Source organism: Eublepharis macularius, chromosome 16, assembly GCF_028583425.1.
Source record: "Eublepharis macularius isolate TG4126 chromosome 16, MPM_Emac_v1.0, whole genome shotgun sequence".
In the NCBI taxonomy this organism is placed as follows: Eukaryota; Metazoa; Chordata; class Lepidosauria; order Squamata; family Eublepharidae; genus Eublepharis; species Eublepharis macularius.
Window position 1 is genome coordinate 12,801,128 of NC_072805.1, and position 27,415 is coordinate 12,828,542.

General features: G+C 45.5%; 1 protein-coding gene across 1 annotated transcript in view; it reads left to right on the forward strand.

The window, feature by feature from the left end:
* The first annotated feature begins 4,018 nt into the window (after positions 1-4,018).
* Positions 4,019-27,415, forward strand: part of HYDIN (HYDIN axonemal central pair apparatus protein) — a 222,680-nt gene continuing 199,283 nt past the window's right edge. Inside the window, exons 1-8 of the mRNA XM_055000839.1 lie at positions 4,019-4,097; positions 8,899-9,048; positions 11,567-11,692; positions 15,315-15,434; positions 17,499-17,633; positions 19,469-19,668; positions 25,087-25,211; positions 27,204-27,405. Of these exons, the coding sequence (XP_054856814.1) occupies positions 8,926-9,048; positions 11,567-11,692; positions 15,315-15,434; positions 17,499-17,633; positions 19,469-19,668; positions 25,087-25,211; positions 27,204-27,405 (1,031 nt within the window). The 5' untranslated portion in view covers positions 4,019-4,097; positions 8,899-8,925. The remainder of the gene's footprint in view (positions 4,098-8,898; positions 9,049-11,566; positions 11,693-15,314; positions 15,435-17,498; positions 17,634-19,468; positions 19,669-25,086; positions 25,212-27,203; positions 27,406-27,415) is intronic.

The following is a 27,415-nucleotide window of genomic DNA, read 5'->3' on the forward strand; positions in this document are numbered from 1 at the left end:
TGCATCTCCCCTCCTCCTTCCACCTGGCCACTCCACTTGAGCTCTAAATAGGAGCTCTCCAGCCCTGTCGAACTTGCTTTTGGAATTTTGAGAGCTGTCAGCGGAGGCAACAACAAAATGGACCCAATTGCAGAAAGACTGCCGTGAGGGCTAGGTCCAGTCACTAAACACGGAGAGTTTCCACAAAATGTTAGGAAGTTTCAAGGCAGGCATCCTGCCATGACAGAAGCGAGACTAGGATCTGGGGGCAGTTTCCAAACGGGTGCTTCCTGCAAACACAAAGGTGTGGCCTCCAGGACTCTTCTGAAGAACTTCCTATTCCGCTGAACGACAGGAAATCCAGAATTGCCTTTTTGTTTTGATCGGGTTGCCAACGGGCCTGGAGAAAAACAACCTGCTCCTTTAACAGGAGCTTCGTGTGTAGAAACTGGCAGATGAAACTTTTTATGGCAATAACATCACTGGCTAAATAACAGCCCATTAAGACCCCATTAAAAGGATGGGACATTTTTCTCTAGGCCTGTTACCAACCCTGCACTTTGAGAGAGAGACAAGTTAATGCCATGTTGTGGAGTTCATGGTTGGGGATCACTTCTCTATGTCTTCCGTTGGCCCTGCTTGCAACCAGACCCAAGACAGTCATGGGTGAGGGGGTGAGATGGGGCAGCACAATTGTTTACAGCACTGCTGTCCCCTTTCTACTCCTGGACAAGACCCCGCCCCCAGTGGTGAAATATAGCTGGGAAAGAGAATGAGGAAGTCCAGTCTGGAGTCCCTTTAGTTCACATGTCTTTGCCCATTCTTTAGCCTTTCCAAGTTATTTCCTTAAGCTACTCAGAATATGTACGGTAGATTTCAAATTTCCAGTTTGGCTGCCCTGGAGCAGTTCTTTCCAGCTACCTGCCAGTTTCATATTTCACTTTTTCAAGGTTGTCTCCTCAGCCATGAAGGTTGTTGGGGCTGAGCTGAAAATGCCATGTCCCTTTTGAACCTGGCTGGAAACTCATGTGAAGGTCGCTTGAAGATGATACAGTTCAGAACTGATTTGATTGCAGGAGCCAAGGAGCCTTTCAGCTTCATGAACGCTGGACAGAAAGCAGACATGAGACATTTATAAAATCACATTAGTCAATTCAATACTTTGATGTATTTGTGGTGGTGAGACCTTGACAAGAACATGTGTGCAAAGTAGCAGAAAGTCAGAGAAAGGAAAGCCCCCTGTTTGGTCAGGCATGAGAAGAAAAAGAAGGCCAAGAAGAGGAAAGCTTCCAGAGAGCTAGTGTGGTTTAGTGGCTAGAGTGATGGACTAAGACCTGGCAACCCAGGTTTGTTTTCTCATTCTGCTAGGAAGCTTGCTGGGTGACCTTGGGCCAGTCACACACACTCAGCCTAACCTACCCCGCAGGGTTGTTGTGAGGATAAAATGGAGGAGAGAACAATATAAGCCCCCTTGGACACCCTGTGGGGAGAAAGGTGGGGTATAAATGAAGTAAAATAAATAAAATTGGTTAGGCATGTGAAATGGGAGAAGGTAATAGAAAGAATTTCTCCCTGTTTGGGTAGGCATGAGAAGTAGCAGAAAGTCAGAGAGTGGAAACGTTCCCTGATTAGTTTGCATACGAAACAGGAGAAATTTAGAGAGAAAATTTTCTGCCTTATTGTTAGGCATGTGAATGGGAGAGGAATGAGAATTTCTGAGGATGTGCTGTGTGCTGAGAATCCTCTGTGTGCTACAGCAGAGGAGGGTTGATATCACACAAACCTTCTGGGGCCTCTTTGTCCTTAGCAGCAAGAGGAGATTCAGGGTTGTCCACATTTTGACTGAGATCAAATGGAGTCCTGCACCATTTCTGGACTGAATCTGAGAAGATTCATGGGTGCCTCCTCAGGAGTGGCCTGTGACATTCAATTGTCCTACTTCTAAGATGACCTCCCCTGGGTCTTCTTGCCACTGAACAGAGGGCTTGCCATTGGGCTTCTGCAACAGTGCAGGGCGTTTAGAAGTGGTGCTTTGTGTCAGGTCTGTGGCTAAATAACAGTTGTATCCAGACTACCTTCTGCAATCAGACAAGAGTCCGTTGTTTTCAAAAGATTTACTGAAAAATGCAACCATTATAGTCCACGGGCCCAGATGCAATATCTGGGTTGGTACACGTGTATTGTTACGAATGAAAGGCAAAGAATACAGTACAAAGTATTAAGACTCAGTAGGCCCAGCCTCCCCCCATAGTTCTCAAAACAATCCCTTTGAAGCTGAGAAAGTGAAAGTTTCCCAGGACTGGAAAAGCTGTAGTCAAAACATTCTTCTGGAGAGAGATAGCTGCTAGGGAACATCTTGGCACCTGTGAAGGAAGCACTCAGAACACTGAAAGAATTAATATGGCGTCTCTTTGGTTACAATTAATAGGGGAGCATTCTGAACCTGACACTTTGGGCACAGCTTTTCGGTCCAGGCCATGGGCAGACTGCTTGAGCACACACTCACTCTGCCCATGGCTACAAAGTGACCGGGAGGCTGTAATCTGTGGCTGGCTCTGCCTCAGAAAATATAATGCAGCATAATTCTAAACAGAGTCACACCCTTGAAATCAATGTGTTTAGAGGGGTGCGAGTCTGTGTGGCACTGCACTATTAGGTTGCATCTGTAAGGATGTTTTCTTTGAAGTAAGCCCCAATGGATAAAATGGAACTGCGTAGACCTGTTTAGGAACATTCCCTTAGTCGAGCTTATTTCAGTAATCCAGAAAGCAGCCTTTGAAGGAGGGTTGCCAACAGGCCAGGAGGTGAATCTATTCCTTTAATAGAAGCGTAATAGGATGTTAGTTACCAGAGGATGCTATTTACCTCCAGGCCATGAAAAACTTCAACTGCTCATTTACATACATCAGAAACCAAAACATTCAAAAACCAGCGAAGGAACATTTTAACCTTCCAGTATGTTCAGTTGCTGACCTAAAGTAGCAGTTATCCTGCAGAGGAATTGCAGGGGAGATTAGAAAGTGAGACTGCTGAATTGCAACTGATAAGGAAGCTCAAGACGATGCAGCCACCTGGATTGAATCAAGACACAGGCCTGTATCATTACCAATGCTGATTTCTCCACACCCACCACCCCTCTGCATACCTTACCTGTCCAATCATGCCTGCCATTGTCATTCACCGGCTAGTATCATTCGGCTTCTGCAATCGCTCTACTCTCCAAGATATAAAGACAGATGGACTCACATTGTAGCTGTACCTGAAGAAGTGAGCTGTGGCTCGTGAAAGTGCATACCCTACCCCAAATTTTGTTAGTCTTATAGGTGCTGCTTTTTTCTACTGCTACAGACAAACGTGGCTACCCATCTTTTGATCCATTTACACATTAAGCCTCTGTTAAAGGGGCACATTTCTCCAGGTCTGTTTGCAACTTCAGAGTATTTTCTGAAGGCCCAGCAGAGGCGATTCCAGATTTGGAGTGTTGCTTCCAAGCCACTGTGCAGCTCTTACATAACGCAACACCTATGTTGTGAAGTAGTAAAAAGTCCAGTAGCATCTTTAAGACTAACCGACTTTATTAAGGCACAAGCTTTCAAGAACCACAGCCCTCTTGGTCAGATGCATCTGAGGAAGAGAGCTGTGGTTCTCGAAAGCTTATGCCTCAATAAAGTTGGTTAGTCTTAAAGATGCTGCTGGACTCTTACCATTTTGCAACTACAGACTAACACGGCTAAGTCCTCTGGATCTATGTTGTGAAGAACATCTTTACATGAATGGAACAGGTAAAGCATTATGACAGTCTCTTAAAAAGGCATCCCCTGTTTTGTCTTGTAGCGGACTAGCAAAGGAATGCCAAAAGAGAAAAGCCACCCCCCCCCCTCGCCCGTCACTCTCCGAAGCCGCTGGTTGGCCCATCCCCGCCTCCCTGGGGCACGTTGAGCAACCCAGCGGTTGCCATGGCGCCGAAGGGCCTGCCGCCGGAGTTCCGGGTCTGCCTCTAGAGGGAAGGCCTGGTTGCTAGGGCAACCAAGGAAACAGCCGGCGGTTGGCCCAGGAAGGGAGCCGGTGCGTTCGTTGGAGCTTATGGGATAGCAGAGAACGTGGCAGGGCCCCGCCAAGTAAGTGTTGGGTCATGCCTGGCTCCCCTCTGGGGCACGGATTGGAGTGCTGTGTGGGCAGAGAAGTTGCCCCCGTGTCTGCTTTTGGGCTGCCATTTTGTGCACGTTGCAAAAACGCGGGCGCGCTCTCTCCTGATCCTCCATGCCTGCTTGTTGCCTGCTGGAGCCCTCCACACTGCAGGCAAATTCAGAAGGCCTTGAAAAGGGTGGTAGCCATTTGCTGGCCAGCAGTTGTACTGTGAAATAGACGTTAGGTAGGGTGGCCAACTCTGGCTGGGGAAATTCCTGGAGATTTGTCGGTAGTACTTGGGGCTGAAGGGACCTCTGTTTCTCCCTGACTCTATGGTATACCATAGAGTCGGTCCTCTGAATCTGCCATTTTCTCCAGAGGAATTGATTGCTGTAGCCTGGAGATAAGCTGTAATTGTGGTATTTATTTATTTATTGGATTTCTAGCCCTCCCTCCCCGCAAGCAGACTCGGAGGGGGGGGGGAGTTACAACAGGATATAAAATACATTTTAAACCAGACTAGAACCACATCATCATCACAGTTCATATATTACAATAAAACACAGTTCTTAAGATAGTGACCCATACCATTTACCCCTGCCAATGATGCATGGGGGGGAAGGGAAGATGGAAGAAGAGCCGTCTTGATCTGATTATAATTCATATGTGTGTGTGGGGGAGATGACTATACAGCCCCCTGGCTGATAGGAGACCAGTAGGGAGGCAGGAGACTAAAGAAATGTAGCTGCTCCCTGGAGATTGGCAACCCTAGCCAGTTATTGTCTGAGTCAGCTGGGCCACAACAAAGCATGGAGGAAGTCCAGTAGCTGCATATGGGTCAAGGGAGACAGTTATTTTGGGTCCATTCATCTGAAGTATAATATAAGATCACTTGCTTGGGATCCATCTATACCATTCCCTCTTTCTGAATCCACTGTATCTATTGTAAAGCACACTTGATAGTTAGAAAAGAGAATGCTTCAGAGAGGTCAAGTAGGCCAGGGACAGATTAATTGAAATAAGGTGTTGGAACCTAGGGCACTTGCACATTGGTTATTGGGCTAGCTCTGGTACTAACAGGAAGTAAGTTTTTTTTTAAATTATTCCACATAGCATTACTACACTCTTGTGTATCTTCCTGATTTTCTCTGGTTTTGCAGCAATCTTTCTAAACCTGGTTTACTGCAAACGTTTTGGAAAGATTGCACCAAAACCTGGGTGGCTGCTAGATTATTCTTAGGCCTACCCATGTTGGTGCTATTTTCCCAGTCCTTCCATGACCTTGGGCTAGTCACTTTCTCTCAGCCTAACCTACTTTACAGGGTTGTTGTGAGGATAAAATAGAGAAACATGATGTAAGCCACTTTGGGTTCCAAGTGGGAAGAAAAGTGGATTATAAATAAATAACAGGATGAAGCTTGGACTCCCAGCATCCCTTGAGCTGTCTTTGATCCTACCACATTTGCTCTGGATTTACAATGGCAGATGCATTATTAGGAACAGTGGAAAATAAGCACTTTGGTTATCTCATGTAAAAATAGTTTCAGGTAGGTAATCATGTTGGTCTGCTGTAGACTGTTTGAAAACTTATATCCTGAAAATCTCTTTCTAGATGTGCAGGGTTTTAGAGCTGAGTCTGGGTTCTGCAGCCATACAGCTGTTAAAAGGTAAATGGCTGTTAAAAGATATAGAACCCAAATGGCCTCAGATTGCCTCTGTGGGGGAAGGGGGGCTCCTCCCTGCTTCCTCGAGCTGTTTCCCTGTGTCACAATAGCATGGGGGAGTTCCCCCCTTTTTTACTGTTCTTCCTGCACAGAATACTCCACATGGAGCAGAAGAAATAGGGGAAAAACCTCCCTCCCCTGCTGTTTTGATATGGGGAAACAGCTTGAGAGGGGAGGGAGGAGCCCCTCCTTCCCCCACGGTGGCATTCAGAGGCCATTTAGGGTCTCCTTTATTTTTAACAGCTATTCCCCATAGCTGCTGTGTAGCTGCAGGGAACTCAAGTTGAGTCTGGGTTCCTCTTTTAAAACCTGCACATCTAGCTTGTCCCTTAGGTGCCACTGGATTCAATTCCTGCTGTTCTCATGTAAAAAAAAAAAAGTCCCCATTGTGCTAGACTATTTGCAGTAACAGCACTGGATAGGGGAAGAGAGATTCTAAATTCTGCATTGTCATTTGGTCAGGGAGGTGAATTGGGAGAAACAGTTCTTGCAAGGCCAGCACCCTGGAGCTGAGCTGGTTTTTCCTTGCTGAGCATTGTACAGATGCTTCCGGACTGAGGACTTCTAAGTGTTCTGATTCACGACAGCTACAACCCGATTTGGAAGGTCCTGATCCTTATGCTGGGATTTGCTGGCGGTTCAGCATCTCAGGAGATGAGAGAGTCAGAACCTCAAGGTCAGCAGTCATCTGGGAGGGGGCCTGAGGCAAACAGCATCTCCTAAGGCTGGTAAAGAAAGAGGCTTCCAAAGCATGGTGTGGAGAAAGGTGCCCTACACTTCAGCAGGATTGTCTTGCTTAGGGATTGCTCAGATTGAAGGACGGGTTCAAGGCCTAGGAATATACAGGGCCAAGAAACTGGATTGCCTTCCTGGGTCACCTGGCCAGGTGTGGTTATAATGCTGCTAGGGGGCATCTGGGGGAAAGCTGGGGTAGCCTTCAACAGGTACACCATTAGTGGCTGTTTGCTGGGAGTACTGGGCCTATCCCTGCTTGGGTTTGCCAACAACCTGGGGGAAAACGGCCTGCCCCTTTAACAGAGGCTTAAGGGGATGTTATTTACTAGATGATTGATCTCTGTGCCATGAAAAGGCTCGCCATTCCACACGTTAAGCCTCTGTTAAAGGGGCAAGACAAGTTTCCTCCCAGTTGTAAGCTACCCTATCCCAACTAGTCCAAATAACCCTTCAAGAGATAAAGAAAGGTAGAGTGCTGTGTCATAATATTTAGTATTAGAGTCATAGCTTGTCTAGAGAGTGGAAAGGAACTAGTTATGCAAAGGATGGACTCTGGACGGAATAATTAACAAAAGCCTAGAAAATCTCATTGTATGCCTTTGAGACTTGGCAGTTTAATCACATTCCTACTTAATATTGTTTAATTTCGGTTTTCATTGCTGCTAATATTCTAGTTTGTAAAGAGCATTTGGTTTAAGGGATTAATAGATAGTCCTCTTTTTCCATGTCCCCCCCCCCCCCCCAGTAACTCTTGCAATTTTATGCCTGGAAGCACTCCTGTGTGCTTGATAATTTTGCAGCCCATAATTAGACACAGAAGTAGCTTAGAAAACAGGCTGTTCGAGTCATTACTTATTCAGTGAATAGATTCATTGATTTGTTAGGAACCACGCTGTAGAGAGAGGTATGCACATAGATAAAATTGGGAACGGAATACTCTATAAAGGATTGTTACTTACTACTTATTTACTTTATTTCTAACCACGTTTCTCACCAAGACTCCAGGTGGATTACAAAGTGTCAATCAATGCAGTCAATAAAATGACACATCTCATAATGTAACAGGACAGAGAATGAAACAAAATATTTAGCATAAAGTGTTACACAATGCAGAAAATGGTGTTACATGAGTATAAAACTTTGCCATGATGGTAGGATAATACATACAGCAAACATACATACTAAACACAGTGGGTATAGTTCACAGATGTTGCATACCCCGTTGTCAGCAGGATATAGGGTGAGAGGACTTCCTTCCAGATCTTGAAACCCTCTTCAATAATCTCTCCCCCCCACCCCAATCTTTGTGATTTTTAATCCCATCTCTTTCACAAAATTAATGAAAACACAACAGCCATAAAACCATACATCAGCACACAGATGGCTTTAAAAGGGGATTAGATGGATTCATGGGGAAGAGGTCTGTCAGTGGCTACCCAGCCGTGTTGACTAAAGGCAACCTCCACATTCAGAAGCAGTAAACGGCTGGATTCCAGTGCCAGGAGGCGGCCTTGGCCTCTTTGGTCTTCTTGTTGGCCCTCCGGAGTAACTGGTTGGCCTCTGTGTGAGGCAGGATGCTGGACTAGATTCAGCAGGGCTCTTCCTGGGTTCACAAAATCCCACTGAAACCCGCAGTCAGCTGTCTTCTGACAGCAGTAAATGCCTGGAATTAAGCTCTTCTGGGCCAACTGGGGGTGGGTGGGCAGAATGCTGCCAGCCACACTCCTTGAGGCAAGTACGTCTTTTGCTCAATTAAAGTACCAGTGATGGCAGAAGAGTGCCTAGACTGCAGAGGCATATGAGCTCATCAAGGATCCTGCTGTGCATCTCACACAAAAGAGGATTGTACTTGGTCTGCCCATGGCAATAAACTCACTCGCCTTGCCTTTCAAGAAACACAAAAATTCATGTGATGGAGAAGATCGCTTGCTTAATAGATCTTGCTTTTTTAAAAAGTGCTTTCCCTTTTAGGGTGTCAATCTTCTTTCCAAGAAATGTGCTCTGCTGTCTTTCTCAGCTTGTCCACCAGGTGATAATTAAGCTCAAGAAGGGCTGTGAATTTCATGGAGTAAAGACTGTCGAAAGACACCATGAGACAGATCTTTCTTCTGAGCCCTCCTGATGGCATCTGGACCCATCCCAAACAAATCACATCCTTTGCCCAGCTCCAGATTTCTATAATTTTGTCCTCTTAGTCCCCCAAGTCAGGTGTCACACAAACACACACATCTGCCTTATATTGAGTCTAAACAGGACAGTATTGTCTATTTCGGTAGTCCTGCAGGAGACTTTTTTTCTTCCAGCTGTTTAAAATCTCTTCTTCTTGTTCCAGAGGCTCTGTCAGATTAATTAATCAAAGATGAAAACAGGCAAAATTAAGAAATCTCTGCATCCTTACAAGTTGCCGGAGGGATTTCAAAGCAAAGTCGTGGCGCCTCGCAATCCGAAGCTGATCAGAGAAGAGGAGAAGAAGGATGCCCCCGTATGTTGCTTTGCACTTGAGCTCATTTGATTCCTCTTGGCCCTATCATAAGTAATGCTGGAATGCTTTTTGGCCTGGGCTATCTCACTTGTGAATACTGTTAATGTAGGATAGAAAGCAGAAGGATACTATAATGTACAGTTGTATATTTCAGCTCATGCAAGATTTAGGTTCTGACTATAGGTGTGAGAAACCCTAAGCAGCCCAACTATCCCTTGTCCATCAAGGTAGTGCTGGACAGTACATTCAGAATGGACAACGGAAAGTATTTTTTTCACTCAACAAGTAATTGGCAGTGCAATCCAAAGCGTAGTTACACCCTTTAAAATCCATTGAATCCAGTGGGCTTTGAAGGGCATAAGTCCACTCAGGACTGCACTGTAAATTGTGGAACGAACTGCCGGCAGATGTTGTTGAAGACCACATGAATAGTCTTCAAAAGGGAGTTTAACTGGATTCATGGAGCAGAGATCTATCAGTGGCTTCTCGCCATGCTGGTTAAGGGAACCTTCCTGTTCATAGGCAGCAGAACTCCCAGTGCCTAGGAGGCAACATCAGGAGAGGCCTTGATGCCCTGTTTGTTGGCTTTCCAGGGCAAAAGGTTGGATAAAAAAGTGAAAGGAATGGGAGGGAGGTCTTGAACGATGGAGTCAGATACATTTGCCTGGTGCAGTGTTTTCGTGGCTAAGTCTAACAAAATTCCTGTGTCAGCACTGAAGAAGGGATCTTCAGCCTCTCCCTAGCCTACCAGAGAGATCCACTGTGGTAGAATGTCAGGCTAGGATCTAGGAGACCCAGGTTCAAATCCGCACTCTGCCATGCAAGATTGCTGGGTGCCCTTGGACGAGTCACACTTTCTCAGCTTAACCTACATGCAGGGTTGTTGTGATGATAAAATGGAAGAGGGGGGAACACTGTAAGCTGCTTTGGTTTCCCAGTGTAAGTGAAGTAAATCAATAAACAAATACCTTGGAGAAACCTTTTGATTTAATATTTGACATGTCATGTTTTTGAAAAAAAATGATGAAGGTTGTGCCAGCCCATAGAGAATGTTACTTTGAATAGAGAACATAGTCCTTCTATGCAATTAAGCATATGCTTATTTCTGCCTCATCATTCAACCCACGCCCCCTCCCCATGTACCTGGGGCTTGGGGAAAAGGCTTAGAGAGCTTGCAATCCTGCTGTTTTGCACAACGATCCTTTAATTCTGGAAATGGAGCCCTGCAAATCCTTTTGCGCTGCCTTTTCTTCATCTTTGATTTGACAAGGATGGGAGCTGGTTTTCACAATGGAATGATCCAAACTAGTGTGGTCTTCAGAGGAGGGGGGGCTGCACAGATCTCCCCTGCATAGGGACATAACTAATATTTATGGGGCCCACAGAAATAGCCAACAAGGAAGCAAGTGGAGCGTGTTGTTACTACTAAGATCGCATATCCAGACAGAGTCTGCTTCTGCGATCATAGCAGTATCGAGACAGTTCTGCATGTCCTGCTGTATTTCCAACTATGTGCAGACTTGCACCTCGAATATTTAAACTTGAAATTAGTTAATATGAGGAACCTTCTAGATTCCCTAAAGGTCCATTGCCTTTTGAATGACTCCCTGCCTAAAATCACCGAGAGGGTAACAATGTTTCTTTATGTGGCTATAAAATTGCATCAGGAAAGTTCCCAGAAATAATCTGTGTTTTATGTTTCTGTACTTTGTTCGGTGTTTTTTGTGCCGATTAATGCCAATAAAGGTTGACTGACTGGCTGGCTATTAATAGGTGTAGCTTTTTGGATTTTTTGGCAGAAGCACACCAGAGGGAGGGTGGATTTCCAGTCTATTAAATGTCTCTTCCACTTTTCCCTTCTCTACCCAAAGCGCCAAGCAACAGAAGGGACCAGTCCTTTGAGGATACAGCTCACCTCTTGAAAATCTGTGCATGAGCTTGTGGGTTTTTTTTTTTAAAAAATTGCTTTTCCTTTAATACATTTCTAAAAAACCTACAAAACCTTTAGGGTTGCCAGACTTGAAGTGGGGCCTGGAGATCTCCTAGAATTACAACTGGTCCCCAGTCTAATGTGATCAGTTCCCTTGGAAAAAATGGCTGCTTTAGAGGATGGACTTTATGGCATTATGCCCTATTGAGGCCTTCACCAAACTATGCCTTCTCCAGCCTCCACACCCAAATCTCAGGTATTTCCCAATCTGGAGCTGGCAACCTATCTCCAGTTTTCCTGTAATGTAGTCAGGGAATTTAATAATTTTGCGCTCTTGTTCAGCAAGGGATGGTGGGGGGGGGCAGGGAGGGGAGATTACACAAACATCTTAAAAAGCTGCAAGCAAATGCCATTTCCAGTACAATAAGTAGAATGGAAGTCCAAGGTATCTGAATGTTAAATATTCTAGCAGAGAAATGAGTGGCAGTCTGGTTGACTCCTGGAGGTAGTGAGCCAATTCCAATGTGCTACAGCAGGGAAAGCCATTCTCAGTGCTGGCACTGATGCTGTCTTGATTCTGAATTGCAGCTGACTCCTTCTGCTTTCCTGAAAGAGATGTCTCTCACAACGGAGCAGAAGCTGGCAAGCACCCATGAGATGCGCCTCCCTCGCATTGTCCAGCTTTTAGACATGAGCGAAACCTCACATCAAAAGGTAGCACTTCCTTCTTGCTTCTCTTGCCATGTTGCTGAAAAGTGAAAACTTGAGCATTAATCTTTTGGGGTTGCCGCATTAATCTTTTGTGCAGGACGATTGGAAACAGAAGCCCAGCAGCCGTTCAAAGATACCAAAATTCATATCAGCATAAACTTTTGTGACTCAGATTTCAGAGTTCATTCCCTTCACATGAAGCAAATGTCATGCACGTGAGGAACTGAACTTTGAGTCACAAAAGCTTATGCTAGAATAAATTCTGGTAGTCTTTAAGATGCCATCAGACTTCTATTCAAATGAGTATTATGATGTTGCTTTCATTATGCAGAAGCCAGAACCAATACCCCTTTCACAATGGCAGTCCCACTCCTTTAAAAACCTGTGATAGAGTCCCACAGAATATCACCTCTGGAAAGACCAGTGTGCATACACTCTAGAAGTGCTCAGGCTTGTGTGTTTCCTTCTCTGCTCTTGCATGGCATGAACACTGGAAATTTTCTGAGCTTTATTGTTGTTTCACCTGCATTAGAGATCAGCTGGGTTTTGTTCTCTGGATTGCAAAGCAGGATTCTAAACCACAGCTCTGTCCATGCTGTGCCTAAAGGGAACAGAGAGGAAGTAGACAAACGCAAGACGTTCCAGGCTTGGTTTCATCACAAATGTTTGCTGCCTGTGTCTTTAAGATGCAAACAGTCTAGCAGCCTGAACCTATGATCAAACTCAGGTTTGTGGGTTGTCCCCCACTGCCTTTGGTGAGGGTTTCTCTGTTTTAAGATAGCTGGTGTGGTATAATGATTAGAAAATTGGTCTGGGATCTGGGAGACACACCCCTACTTTGCCATGGACACACTTTGGATGACTTTAGGCGGATCTTACGGGGTTGTCATTAGGGTAAAATGAAGGATGGGAGAATGATGTTGTACGTTGATTTAGATCAAAATGAGGTATGTAACAATTAGAAAATCAGCAAGAAGTGTTTTCTTGTCTCTGCACATTTATACTAGGGAAAAGATTGCTTGTGGAATTTCTGCCTCTTCTGTGGTGGGCTAAGGGACTTGTCCAAAGGTTGATTTGTATTCACCTTTCGACCTTCCTGTGCTGTACAAAGTGAAAGTGATTTCAGTCTTATTTTCCTGTCTAGTGTCTATGTACTTTACCACAACAAAGAGTCTTGTCCTACCTGCAAATCCAGTATCTGATACCTTTGACCAAGTGGGCTCTGATTGATCAGAGTGTCGTGCACAGTACATTGGTTAATATTCAAGGTGCCACAAGTTGCTTATTTATTTAACACTAGTTCCTTAAGTGGCCCCAAAGCCTAGAGGCAAAATCACTAAAGCATGCATGAAAATTCAGAAGCAGGAAGCTTATGATGACTAGAGATGTAAAATGTTGAAGCAGTAGGGGGGAAATAAGTTTTTTAAAAGACTGTTTTTGAAGGGAAATGGAAATTTACGCAATACCTGTTTTTGTGTAAACTTGCACAAATTATTGTAGGAATACAAAATTAGTATGCATTACTTAGCACCCAAAATTGAACTACTTGTTTTAATTATGAAATTTAAAGAATGCCATTGGGCTATCCAAACAGTAATTACAAATATACTCAGATGGAGCAGCATGCTGCCGCACTTTTACATGTTTTCTGCCAGTTGTATAAATAAGAAAAAAAAATTGAAAATTGAAACTATCAATAGTGTAGTAAACAAAAGGAAGTTTAAAAAAATTATCTTGTATTTAGAAATCATTCCATAAAGCCAGTGTTATCCAGAAACAGTATGTTGTAAGTCACTTTGAATGGGGAGGAAGCAGGATTTAAAATTTTAAATAAACATAGATAGAAAAACCTGCCATGCATATAGCAGAGTTGACAGTGGGTTTTAATATATACACCACAAACGTCTATTCTTGTACTGCTTCCAACTCTTAAAAAAAGAAAGCTAGCATCTGCTTCCAGGTTATCATAATATTTGGACCTGTCACTTGGATATTGAACTGAACATAAATGTCCTCAGCAATATGCCATTAGCACACATAGCAATGGTAGCCGTAGACAAAATTAGGCCAATTTACACATTACAAAATCTGTGAGCCAGACACATGGCCACTATGGAAACTTTGTGTCAGATGTGTGCTTGGAGCTCTGGGCTGGGGAACTCAATTCCAAGATACGTGGGGGCCTGATTTGGATTGAGATCATGGTGAACAGCGAAAACAGCTTTCTCAACCCGAAACAGCCTTGAGGCAGCCACTGTTACTTCATTAGGGAGATTTACATGTTGCCCTCAGTACGTCGCTTTCCCGTTTCCCAATAGCAAGTAAGTGGCTCCCTGGGACCATTTCAGGTTGGAAAAATGGCACACCGTGGCAGCTTGAGGCCCCGCCTCTTCATTCATGGTGGCCCCAATCTGAATCAGAAGCTGTGAAAGAGCTTTTCTACTGGTGAAAAGGGGGGGAGGAGGAGGAGGGTCCGCTTTGGCCATGGAAAAGCCCATGCTGCATATCATGGCAACTACATGAAAAAAAGCCCTGTGGGGTGGAGGCCACAATAAAGAGGGGAATTTGCCCAAGACTGAGAGGAAAAGCTGGCTGGATCCCGCCCAAGGTATTTCATAAGGGTTTTGTTTAATTTTCTCCCCAAATGTATAGTCTTTCTATTGGGAAAAACGGGTAGTGATAGTGATAATGGGACTTTTTTCCCAATTAAATAACAAGAGGCTGCACTAAACACTGGAGAAAAAGAGAAAGGCAGTGCTTAAAATAGATGTGATTAAAAATTTAAGATTAAAATCTCTCTCATTTTAGATGAAAGTATGTCATTTTAGACATGCTTCTACCTGAAAAGGGAACTTCGTATTAAATGTTTAATCACACTTTCTATTTGCCTTTGCCTTGGTCTTCCTCCAGGTCACAGCCCCTCTTAATGTTTCGGTCCCCACAGCCCTCACCCCACCCCAGGCCATCATGCTTCTGCTTATGACAAGTTCCTGGCACTCAGGGACCTGCGAGCCCCAGGGATCCAGCAGTGCTTGCAGTGATGTAATTCTCTCCCTTAGACTGACTTATACGTTGCAGATTGAATCCATGGCCATTTCCACACCTGTTGAATAATGCACTTTCAATGCACTTTAGTAATCCTTTGGAAGTGGTTCTTTTGTTTCACGCACAAAAACCCAGTTCCAAATGATCACTAAAGAGCATTGAAAGTGCATTATCCAGCGTGTGTGGAAGCAGCCCATGTGATGTTCCCTTTATTGCAATTCTGTTGGAAACAGGATGTGTTGGATCCATCTAAAATCTCCATGTGTGAGGGAGGGGCAATTTTTGCCGTTTGCCCCTCTCCCGTGGCAGATGTCCAACTTTCCCCTCTCAAGCTATCATGGGGAGGTGTCACCTGTCCCCAAGTGCACCAATTCAAGCTGGGGTGAGATGTGAGTGGCAGGTAAATTCCATTTAGACCAACTACAACCCATTTGTCTGTATCCCCAAAAGCGCCTGCAGCCATACCTTTTCTTTGGGATCTCTGCATGCCCCCCAGAAAGAGTCGTGTGATCCACTCGTAATGGGGCAGTGTTGATCTGTTATTGTCCCTGGTGCTTGCTTACTCTCTTTATCCCTTCAGTTCTCTTCAGTTGATCTGGACCAGACGCTGTTTCAGCCGTTCCCATCGGAAGTGATTTTCCAGAACTTTGCCCCTTGTGAGATCTATGAAGTGCCACTGATTCTGCGTAACAATGACAAGGTCTGCCATATTGGTGATTGGGAGGTGGGTGGCAGGGAGAGAAGATTGCACAATTGAGCTGCCAAGCCTGCCTGGGATTTTATACATCTCTGCCTTCACTAATGCAAGAGGAAAGCCAAAGCGTTTGTCCCTGTGGAATACAGTGGCAGACATTTTTTTGTGTGTGTGTTTATATTCTGTTTCTCTTCTTCAAGCATAGTGGGTGGTCACCTGAGTGATTCTAGGGCAAAGAAGGCAGTCCAGTCCGGCTTTGATGCTGATTCAGTTGTTGTTGCTTTTAAGCAGCCACACAGACTTTGAAGATGGGGAAAGTAATTATTTGTCCCTTTCTTCCAAGTCTCCTGCATGATTGAAAACCGCCCTCCCAAGCTGCAGTTAGCTAAGCGAGGGAAAAGAAGGGCGCAGCTTCTGGGATCGGTCTTTCCCCCCATGCCCAAAAGCAGTTGGTCACAAGTGGAAGCTAACGGTAGTTTAGAAACTGACTCTGATCAGAGAAAGGAGCTTGATGGTATTTGCTGGTAGTATATTGTTTAATGTAAGTTCAGTGTGGCTAATTTGTCCATGGTGGCTACGATACTTACTTCGTATGACAATAACATACTACCATTTAACTCCATATCCGGATGATGGTTCTCAGTGCTATGTTTTGCTGAAGATAGGCTCTAGTTTTTTCAGAGATTGGGAGGCATTTTGAATGTTGCAGGCCTTGTGTTAGACTAAGCTTGCCTGGAGACTTTGGGCCAGTCACATACAGCCATTTTGTGAGGAAAAAATAACGGCGGGGAAGAGCGAGATTAAGATTTTTTGGGTACTATTGGGAAGAAAATTAGGGTTTAATGTGCTGCTCCATCTCTATATTTAAAGCCGCTTTATATTGAGTTCCTTGGTTTTTCTTGCCCAGAATTGACTACTCTCCCTTTTGCACCTCCCCCTTTCCCCCAACATTTGATGTCTCATATCTTAATGGGAGATTCCAGGGATCGAACCTTGAGCCTTCTGCATACAGTGCAAACCTTTTCCCGCTGACGGGGCCAAACTACACACTATACTGTTTATCGGTCTGCACCAGGTCTTGTCAAGCATATGTGCTCTGGAAGCTCCAGTTGAAACAGATTCCTGTGGAATGGGTCCCAATTCAGATAAGGACTGTGGCATGTAGGGATTTTCCCAACTCGAATGTACCCAAGGATGCTGCTATTTTCCCTTTTAGGGAACCTTGCGTATAGAGCATCAGTACATGTAAGCTTCCTCAACAGAGCAAATGGCAGCTTTGCAGGGAGGGGTCACTGGCTCAGTGGTAGGGTGCCTTTTTGGCATGCAGAAGGTCCCAGGTTCAATCCCCAGCATCTCCAGTTAAAAAGAACCAGGCAGTAGGTGAAGTGGAAGACCTTCCCTTGAGACCCTGGAGAGGTGCTGCCACTCTGAGTCAGCACCGGATCTAGGCGCATGGGCGCCCAGGGCAACCCTTGCCCGGGTGCTCTGCGTGCACGCACAGCGCGCGCGCGCGCTCCTGGCACTGCGTGATGGCGTCACTTTCATGACGTCATCACGCAGGGGCGGGAGGCATGCGCAGCAAGCCAGCCGCCCCGTCGGCGGGGCTGGTGAGGGTCTCCCAACCCTGCGCTCAGCCTCCCGGGCGGCTGGCAGCCGCGCCCGGCACCCCCTCTTTGGCAGCGCTGGGGGCAGGCTACCCCCCCCCCGCCCCGCTCGATCTGGCCCTGGTCTGAGTAGACAGTATTTGGCCTTGATGGACCAAGGGTCTGATTCAGTGTAAGGCAGCTTCACGTGCATTGCTTAGGGCTATGAAAATAACATGCAGAGAAGGCCTGAGCCCCCTGTCCTCGTGCGCCTCCACGCACTGCTTTCCCAGCCTGAAGTTTCAGCAATTGTTCTTATGTGGTTTGCATTTGAAGGGTTTTATTGAGATGTACATCTTTTTTTTCTTTCTTTTTTTAAAAAAGATGGTAAGATTCTTTGAGATTTAGCAGTGAGGCTTGACATAAATTATGTCCAGCCTCACTGGACATAAGACCTTTGTTTCCCTTGTTTCCCTGTTTTCTGTAGATCCCAAGGCTGGTGAAAGTGGTGCTGCAGAGTTCCCCCTACTTCCAAGTGATCAGCCCCAATAACGTGTGCAACAAAGTGGCTCCTGGCATGCCATCTACATTCCGCATTCTCTTCACTCCAGAGGAGAACAAGGTAATGTCATCACCCAAGGCTGGTTCCAGGTTTGGGGGGCCCTGGGCGGAGAGTGCTCAGGGCCCCCCAATGTCCAATACCGCCTTCTTGCTCTCCCACCTACATGTCCTTCCTTTTCTCACTCACAACTCTCCCACCACCTGAGTCACAGCTGTCCATTCTGCCTGCACGCCAGTCCCCGATGTTGCCGGGTGGTGGGTACTGCCCACCACCCGGTGGGCAGTACCCACCGGGTGCCACTGCCATGGCCACCAGGAATGCTGGTGATTTGAGCGCCACCCACAGGCCCTTCTCCAGAAGCACTAGGCAGCATATGCAGTTGGGAGCAGAGGTTGACAAAGCACTCTTAAGCAGGCAGTGAAAGGGTGTGAGTGCAGGCATCGGGGGAGATGCGTGAGTAGGGAGTCAGCAGCAATAGGGCCTCACCAGAAGCCATGGGCCCTGGCAGCTGCCTCAACTTGCCATGTACTGATGTCAACCATGGCATCACCTCTTCTAGTAGAGAGACAGATTGTATCTATCATGCAAGATAGTGAGAGTCCAGAGCGGCTGGGGGCCAGTTCATGGGTTACAATGACAGGATGTGTGCTTGAAACTTCATTCCTAGGTAAAGGGAGGCACAGTTTGGATCACAACTGTAGTGCACGGTGAGAGAGGGATTAAGACTTTGCGTATGGCATGCCTGGGAATTAAATTCCAAGCATGGAACTGCCAGAGCACATCTGTTGTGCTGCGCTCACATAGCGGGGATGTAAGGTCTTTTAACGTGTTAATTGGTCCTCAGTGTGGGACAATTGAGGCTTTGAGGGTGACTAGCAGCCACACCTGCGTGTTGTCCCATGGTCCCTCTAGACCTGAAACAACTCTGGGAAACCACTATTTGCTCCTTTGGGGAAACTTGCACGTAGAGTTTCTTCTTGTGGGGCAAATAAATGCTCCCACCAGGGACCATTTCAGGTCAAGAAAATATTCCAGCAGGGGAAGGCTTAAGTCCCTTCTGCTTCTGCACTGCAGTCCTCATCTAAATCTGGCTCAAGCATGCCTGTGAATTAAATTCCAAACATGGAACTGCCAGAGCACATCTGTTGTACTGCGTTCACATGGCGGGGATGTACGGTCTTTTAACGTGTTAATTGGTCCTCAGTGTGAGACTGTTGAGGCTTTGAGGGTGACTAGCTGCCCCACCTGTGTGTTGTCCCATGGTCCCTCTTTGCTTTCTCTGTGAAATTCTTATCATGAAATCTCACCAGACCAGGGCCCTTTTCACACTGCTGACCTTCACTCGCAACGACGCAGAACATCACGCAAAAAACGTGGAAGATCGCATTTTCTCACACGAGATTTGCACGACATCACGCAAATCTCACGTGAGAAAACGCGATCTTCTGCGTTTTTTGTGCAATGTTCTGTGTTGTTGCAAGTGAAGGTAAGCAGAGTGAAAAGGGCCCAGTTTCCTTTGTTCCCTTTGTTCAAGCTGAGAACGTAACTCTTTCCACTTCAGATCCTTTTTCTGCTGGACCCTCATGGCCACCTCCCTCATTCTAACCTTCTTCTTGGTTTTCTTATATATGGTTATCTATTCCCCAGAGCAGTGAGAAATTTCAGGGCAGTGTTGTCTGGATGGGTTTTTTTTAGAGGAGAGAACATGAGTAACTTGCAGTAAATTTGTGATATTTGCTTTATTTCCAAGTATAAGGAATAGAGCACAGAGGCAAACAGACCTTCCTACAGGGCTACAGACCTGCTAGCCCAGATCAGATTCCTGGAGGGAGGGGGAGAGGGAGAGAGAGAAAGAGAAAGAGAGGGATCCTATGCACCTTTTTCTTTCTGCACAGGATTATTTGCATGAAGTGACCTGCATTACTGAAAGGGAAAAATTTATTGTGCCTATCCGAGCCATTGGAGCCAGGGGCATTCTGGACTTCCCTGACCAACTGAATTTTTCTACCTGTCCAGTCAAGTACAACACACAGAAAACCCTGCTGGTTCGCAACATTGGAAACCGAGAAGCCCGCTACCAAATCACTACACAGAAGTAAGATGTTGATTTTTCTGTCAAGGCCAGAAAATCCTCGGACCATTGAAACAGAAGTGAGCAATAGCCCAGATTACTTCCTGGGACATCAGACATCTGCTTTAAGTTAAGCAGATCACAAGCAGGAGTGGTTACGGTGCAGCCCGTTTGTAGGAGGTCCCCTCTTATGCTTAATCATTGGAATTCGGGCCAGTCACCATAGTTGGGAGTTGACTGTATGAAATGATACGAATTCTACGTTAAGCACAGGCTGCGTACAGTCATAGATAAAAAAGAGGTTCAGGGTATAGCGAACAGGGTTTGAGCTCTTTTAAAATATGCTGGAGCAACTGCTTAGATAGTCATAGTCGATTTCCTATTTTGATCATTTTCTGTCTTCTTAAAAATTGTTCCAACCTGATTTTCTGCTTTGGGTATTCATGGTGGTTTGCCCAGAATTCAAAACATCATAGTTAAAAGTTCCATTTACACAAACAAAGTGCGTTATCTGAAACTGTTTCATTGTGGTAGTTTCAGGTGGGTAGCCATGTTAGTCTGCAATAGAAGAGCAGAGAGGTATCTGATGAAGGGAGCTTTGATTCTTGAGAACTCGTACCTTGGAAATCTAGTTGGTCTTTACGGTGCTACTGGACCTGAATCTTGTTTCATTCTGAGATCTATACCAGTTTTTGACTGATGAAACTGTCTTAGTTGCCATGACAGATGATGACCTGGAGAGAGGGAAGGAGAGGGAAGTATGACCCTGTTGATTCTCCTGGTCTTCTCGGGGGCTTCTGAGAGCATTGACTGTGGGATTCTTCTGGTTGGCTGTGATGGGCATCAGAAGTACTGAACTTTGGTATTCTATCACTATAGGACCAACCAGTTTCAAAAGGTGGTGCAAGGGGACAACTGCTTGGCCCCATAGTGTTTGCAATATGGGGTCTGCAGGGTTACATTCTGCCCCCACATCTTACATAAAAGGAAGATGGGGTCTGGAGATCTGGGGTGAAATATTGCCAGCTATTTTTTAGTTTGAACTGAATCAGATAAGACAGTGGATGTCCTGAAATGATATTTAGGGGTGTGGACCCCCCAAACTTCAGTTGAATCTGGATTTGGGTTTCAGGGAGACCAAAAAAAATTCAGTATCCTGAAATCCAGATCAGATTCTCTAATCTAGATTAGAGAATCCCAACATTAGAGAATCCCAAATGTATCCCTATTATTCTCTATAGGGAAAACTATCCGAGGAGGCAGGGTGGGGGCAATTTTTCAAGCAAACTCATCAAATTTGCCTGGTACATACCCCTCCCTGTCCACTAAAGCCTCCCAAGTTCCAGAACAATTGGACCCTAAGGTCCAGTTCTATGGGCCACTCTTCATTGTTTCCTAGGATGGGGAAAAAATCTAAGGGGGCTCTCAGGCAAAAACACAGAGGGCCAAGGCAGCCGCTGGCCAAAGGCACAGTCCCAATGCAAGCTGAACCAAGAGAAATCCAACAGAGTCAAACTAAAGCAAGGGAATCCCCTCAAAACCCAGGTCCCCCCTGAACTCAGCCCCTCTCCATGGTTTCCTTTGGGGAATGGAATCCCCTCAGAACCAAAGTGAAGTAAAGGGACCAACATCAAACCAGAGGATCATGTCAAACCAGCGAATTCCACCAAAATCAAACCGGAGCAAGGAACACTGTTGCAAGTCTAACGGAACCAGCGTCACAGAAACCAAATTATAAAATATATGTCCATCAAAACTTACTAAATAAAGATTTCAAAAAAAATTCTATTGTACAATATTCATTCATATACAAAATGTATTTATTTGTTTACTTTATACTTTTAGTCTGCCCTCTCTGCAAGTGGGCTGAGGGTGGATAACATCATATAATAACACATTTATACCATAAAAGCAATAAAACAATTATGAAAAAATTCAGGCAGCGTATCACACAGTATAATATCATAACTAATTTCCAAGATGACAGCGATCGATATTCGCTAATTATAAAGCCAGATGGTGGACAACCCTGATTGGGAGGGTTTCGATCTTTCTCTTTTCCTCTTACCTGGCCGGTGGAGGCCTGGCCCAGCCTCAACCATATGCCTAGCAGAACATCTGTGTCTTACAGGCCTGGCAGAAAGATGATAATTCCTGCCGGGCCCTGGTCTCCATAGACAGAGAGTTCCACCAGGTTGTTGCCAGGACTGAAAAAGCTCTGGCTCTGGTCAAGGTCAGGCGGGCCTCCCTTGGGCCAGGGACTACCAATAGTTGTTTCTCAACTGATCGAAGCATCCTCCAGGGCACATGGGGAGAGGCAGTCCTGCAGATACGCGAGTCCCCAGTCCGTATAAATACAAATATACATTCCTTCTTCTTGTCATGATGACCCAGCCACTTTAAAAAGAAATTATTCTTCAGATAATCTTAGTGTAGTTTGTATAAGTTGGAGGAAGTCTCCTTAGGCTGGAGGAAGGTTTCAGGCTTTGCTGAGCGGAGTAGTATGAGAGGGGTAGGAGCCACCCCATTATTTGTTGGGAGCTGAAGATAATGTCAGTGAGAGCAATTTATGCAGAAAGTGAAACCCTGAGTGCAGGGGTGAGAGGGGTCAGGAGGGTAATTGGAAAAGAATTACCTTGTACCCTGTGGAGGGTTTCTCTAGTATGGGGAAAGGCTTCAGTGTCCCCCCCCCTCCCCATGTACCATTTTCTTAAACCCAAACTGCCCTAGGCCTGCACTATTTGAGCAACAAGTTGTTTACGGCTGTGTGGTTTCAAAAGTAAAAGCCCCAAACACCACCAATGCCATACCTTTATTAGGACACATAACAGTACGCAAGGTTTTGAGTTCCCCGGAATGTTTCGTCAGGCCCCTGGGACTCTATGAGACTGGAATTGCACTGGTGAAAGGGGAGATTTAGGGGGAATTGTTGCTGTGGAGTTTAATCAATTTATTACTTGTTGTTTTTATGACTTCTGGCCTGCAGCATCCTGAAACCTGCATCCACCATATGCTGGCATGAGGAAGTCAGCACCATGACCTGAAGAACCTGCTTAAAATTTGCTGTTTTCGTTATTTTTATTTTGTGACTTCTGGGCTAATGAAGAGTTCTAGGGAACGGGAAAGCGTGCACCGTGTCGTGTTTAGCTGGCTTGGCCCTACGAAAGGTATGGCCTAGATCATGTTTTTAATTATCTGGGGAAACTCACTTGTTCCCTGGGATACAAGTGGGTTTCCTGAACAGGCTGAACAGCACCCCACGGGGACTGCTGCATTGTGGTCCAGATCTGCTCCACGAAATCCGTGGTTCGAATGTCCCTCGGCCAACTCAAAGAAGAGACAGACGCAGAGTCCTGTGGAAGAAGCAAGCCTGCTACGCTTATTAAACGTGGAGGAACGCTAGTTACACAGAGAAGAAAGAATCACACGTGCACAACGTTCATCAAAGCTACAAGAGCTGTGCAAGATATTTTATCCCCTTTGAGTAATTTCAGTATTGGGGGTCCCGTTGGCTCTCCCCAGTGACCACCCCCAGTGGTCCCCATTGGAAGAATAATTCTAGTCAGCAACGCAATTACAATATTTCCCAATTTGCATTTCTTATCACTTTAGTACATTGTTTTATCTCTTCAAGGAACGTCTCTTTCCGCTCCCATACTTTCCCATCCATAGGGCTCTTTCTTTCCTGCACACTTGACAGTGTAACATTTTTGCCAAGGGCGCCTAAGTGTCGCTTCAGCAACCTTGTACCATGTGGGAAGAGATTTCTTTCTCTCTTTCTCGGGTATTGTGGGAGGGGAGCAATCTCCCTTCCTCTGGAATGTACAGAAAGTTACTTTCAGCACCCCATATCTCTTGCTGAGTCTTTTTCACAGCCTTGGGAAGCTCAGTTAGAGCCAAGCTACAAGTGACGCCTTACACAGGTTGGACACGTGTCAACTCCCCTCAAGTTTTGATGGGAAATGTAGGCATCCTGGTTTTACAGCTTGGCTCTCCATTACAGCTGCAAGACCAGGACGCCTACATTTCCCATCAAAACTTGAGGGAAGTTGACAAGTGTCCAACCTGTGTCAGACGTCACTTTTAGCTTAGCTCTCAGTTTCACTGACTCGAAGCATGCTTGTTCCCCTTACTGAGGGGTTTATTGCCCACTCCTCCCTCTGCAGGCAGGTGCTCGGATCCTCCCATTTGCAGCTGGCTTCTCTTATCTATGCTCAATTGTTCTATAGATATATTTGGCATGAGCAAATTAGGGAAAAGTTTTCCTTATCAGCCTCTAAGCATGGAATAAGTATGTGATGCATCTTTCTTGAAGCCAGCTTGCTTAGTAAGCATCCCTATTGCCCTGGGTTGTAAGGCTGCCTGCAGCAGCTTTACTTCAGCGTTCCCAGGGCCTAATATACATTCATGTGTTTCCAGAGTGAGTTCTCTGCCTAATGCGTTAGCGTATTGCAATAGTACCTGAGAAAAGCATAAAATTGCATAGAAGTAGTAAAGGCACGTAGAATGTTTTAGTTCATTAAATCCTTTCCCATCAGATCTGAACTGGGCATCTCACATCCTGGAACTGAGGAAAACCTGCAACTCACATCTGAAACAGGGTGGGGACACCAGACCCAGCCCGTGTACTCCATAATGTGTGAATCATTGAGTCAAGAGAGCATCAGTGTAGGCAGCACATTGCAATTTGGAGGAGAGAGGTAGAAGGGATATGGAATATTAGCTGAAGAAACTGGGTTGTTTTGGAAGGGGCATTGACCATCTACCCCCCATGTGTGAGCAACCACGCAGGGTTAAGCCGCACCTGCACCTCCATCAGATGCTATATGGTTTTTATATGGTGAGCAGGTGTTTTATTAGAAGGCTGTGTTAAATGATGGTGATTTTATCTCTGTATATTTTATTTATTGTTGTGACCCACCCTGAGCCCGCTTGCGGAGAGGGTGGGATATAAATATAATTAATAATAATAATAAAATAATAATAATAATTAGGAGGGGGCTAATGATGTGAGGGTAAGGACTTGGGAAAAGGAAAGATGGGTGGAGCAAACGGAAGAGTGAGTGTGGCTAGGACTTTCTGGGGGAAAGGAGTAAAATGGATGAAGGTGGGAAGGGGCAGGATTGGGGAGGCAGAGAGCGTTTCTCAAATAACTTCATTTTTAACAATGAAAAAAAGAAAAACTCCTGAGCAGGAAGTAAGGAAGAGGCTGGCCTCAGAAGGTAAAAAGGAAGCAATGAGGATATTGAGGTTCAGGGCCACTGGTGCTTGGCCAGGAAAACGCAGAAGGGAAGGAGGAGTGATTTAGGATTCAGACAAAACTGAATGTCCTTGTAGGAAGAACATGCAACAGAAATCTAGAGACCAGTCATTGGTATGGTGTTCCTTTCTCCATTTGGCAGTGGCATGCTTGATTTCTGGGATCTCATCTTTGTATTGCAGACCTTTCTCTGTTGAACCCTCCACTGGGACCCTCGGAGTTGGGGAGACCACACAATTCACAGTTGAATTCCTGCCGCAGGAGATGGGCAATCACTGTGCGGACCTGGTAGTGCATTATGACACAGGTGAACACCGAATAACCAGACAGCCCTTTTCTCTTAGCCCTTCTCCCTTCCTTCTTCCTGGGGGGTCATCTAATGTAAATCAGTTGTTGAGCATACTTTACTCCAGTCCGCAAAATCCTGGTTCTCTACAGCATGTGTTCATTTCCATGGGGTTTGCACGAGAGCCCCGTGAAAGTGAATGGATGCAGCCCGCCGTTGTGCTTGGTGAGTCTGCCCTTGGGCAGCACAGCTGCTCTCTGGAGCAATGCAATCTGCTCTGCTCATACATTAATCTCTCCAAGCCAGTCTCAGAAGGAATGCAGTTTGAAGTCTGTTCCTTCTAAAACTTCTTTTAAAGTGAATAAAGCAGTTGTTGGAATCATGAGGTCCCCTGTAAATAAGGGCAAGCCAAAGGTTTTGGTTCACTGCACCACTGTAAAATTTCTGCAAATACTAAGTAGCATTTACATTTTCCATCAGAGGCCATTCCCAAAATGACTAGAACAATAATCTGTTCAGCTGCTTCCACTCAGAGAATTTACTCCACCCTAGCTCTCCAACTGGAACTGGGTTTTTTTTCCAGGGCATCCTCCAGTTACTGTCATTTGGGGTTTCTCCTGGTCTCCCCTGAGTTTCCCAAACCTGCTTTGCCTCACCTTTTCTGGAAAGTTTGGATAGAAAGGTGTGGATTTCCAAAACTGTCCACACCCAGCACCATTTCCCCCGTGTATCCCCTTCTGCTCACTGTTCCTTCCTCCTGCCCCATATGACTGGCTGACATTTTGCCAGCTGTTCACAAATTGGTATCAGATAGTAGCAAGCCAGCATGGTGTAGCGATTTGGTAGTGGGGCTAGGATCTTGGGAGATCTTAAGTTTGAATCCCCGTTCTGGGGAAGCTTCCTGGGGCACCTTGGTTGTACTGTTGTATCTCAGCCTAGCCTGTATCACAGGGCGGCTGTGAGAATAAAAAAGAGGTGGAGAGAGCTGTTTTAAGCAGCTTTTGGTCTCCACGGAGAAGAAAAGTGGACCAAATATACTTACTTACTTTTTTCTAAAAAAATGTTTGCTTATTTATAATCCACCTTTCTCACTGATCCAAGGCAGATTACACAGTGTAAATCCGCGTGATCAATAGCTGAGACATTCAGTAGACAATACAATAGGGCAGAAATTTCTTCAGATTAAAAATCTTAGATGAAAAAGAAAAACTGGAAAAAACCATTAAGGCAAGGGGTGGGCGGGCACGAGGTTTACCACAGAGAATAACCTGTACGGAGCGTTTGTTTGTTAATGTTATTTATAGTCCGCCTTTCTCACTGGGACTCAAGGCAGATTATACAGAGTAAGTCAATAATATCAATAGGATAGGACATCCAATAAACAATGTAATAGGATCTGGATTGTAGAAATCTGAGATCAGCCAGAAACCTGAACGCCAGACTATTGCCTCTGCATTCACAGTGGCCGTGAGAATACAACAGGGGCTTCTCCCAATGAGGAAGAGGATTTCACGCGTCTTCAGCGATGTGATGGCTCAGTGAGATGTTGTATCGTATTGGTCCGGGTACTTAGGAGGTCAGGGATGCCTCAGCCCTTTTGCAGGGCCACTCTCTCCGTCTTACTGCGAGGTCTGAGCCTGACTGAGGCCTTGTGTGAGTGCGGTTTGTGGAACATTTCCTCCAGACCCCACTGGGGCTGTTCCTGCATGAAGGCGAATGAGGAATCAAGAGGTACCATGCAGCCCCCTTGCACCTGCCACCCAAGTGGAAGGTGATATGCAGCCTCCGTTTTGTAGGATTGTCCCTTCCCACAGTGTTCTGCTATTCTTTTCCCTTCAGCTGAAGTCAGAGGTGCGAGATCTGTCCACTTTGGGTTTGTAGCTGAATATTACAAAGTCCTGTCCTTCACAAGAAGAGGAGCCGTGTAAAGCAGCCACATTTTGTGACTGTAATCTTTAGAAAAGCCAGACCTCTCACAGTTGAATTAATCTTCCCTGTGGCTCTCTCCATTAGGGGAGGATATCCACGTCTGCATTTATGGTGCAGCTGCAGATGTGTATGTGCGGCTGGAGAAGAACTCCTTGACGATTGAGAAGACCTTCATCACTTTAGCAAACCAGAGATCTGTAGCTATTCACAATCGGAGCAATATCATTGCACATTTCCAGTGGAAGTTCTTTGCGACGCAAGTGGAGGAGGTAGAGAAAAAACAAACGTGAGTTTTT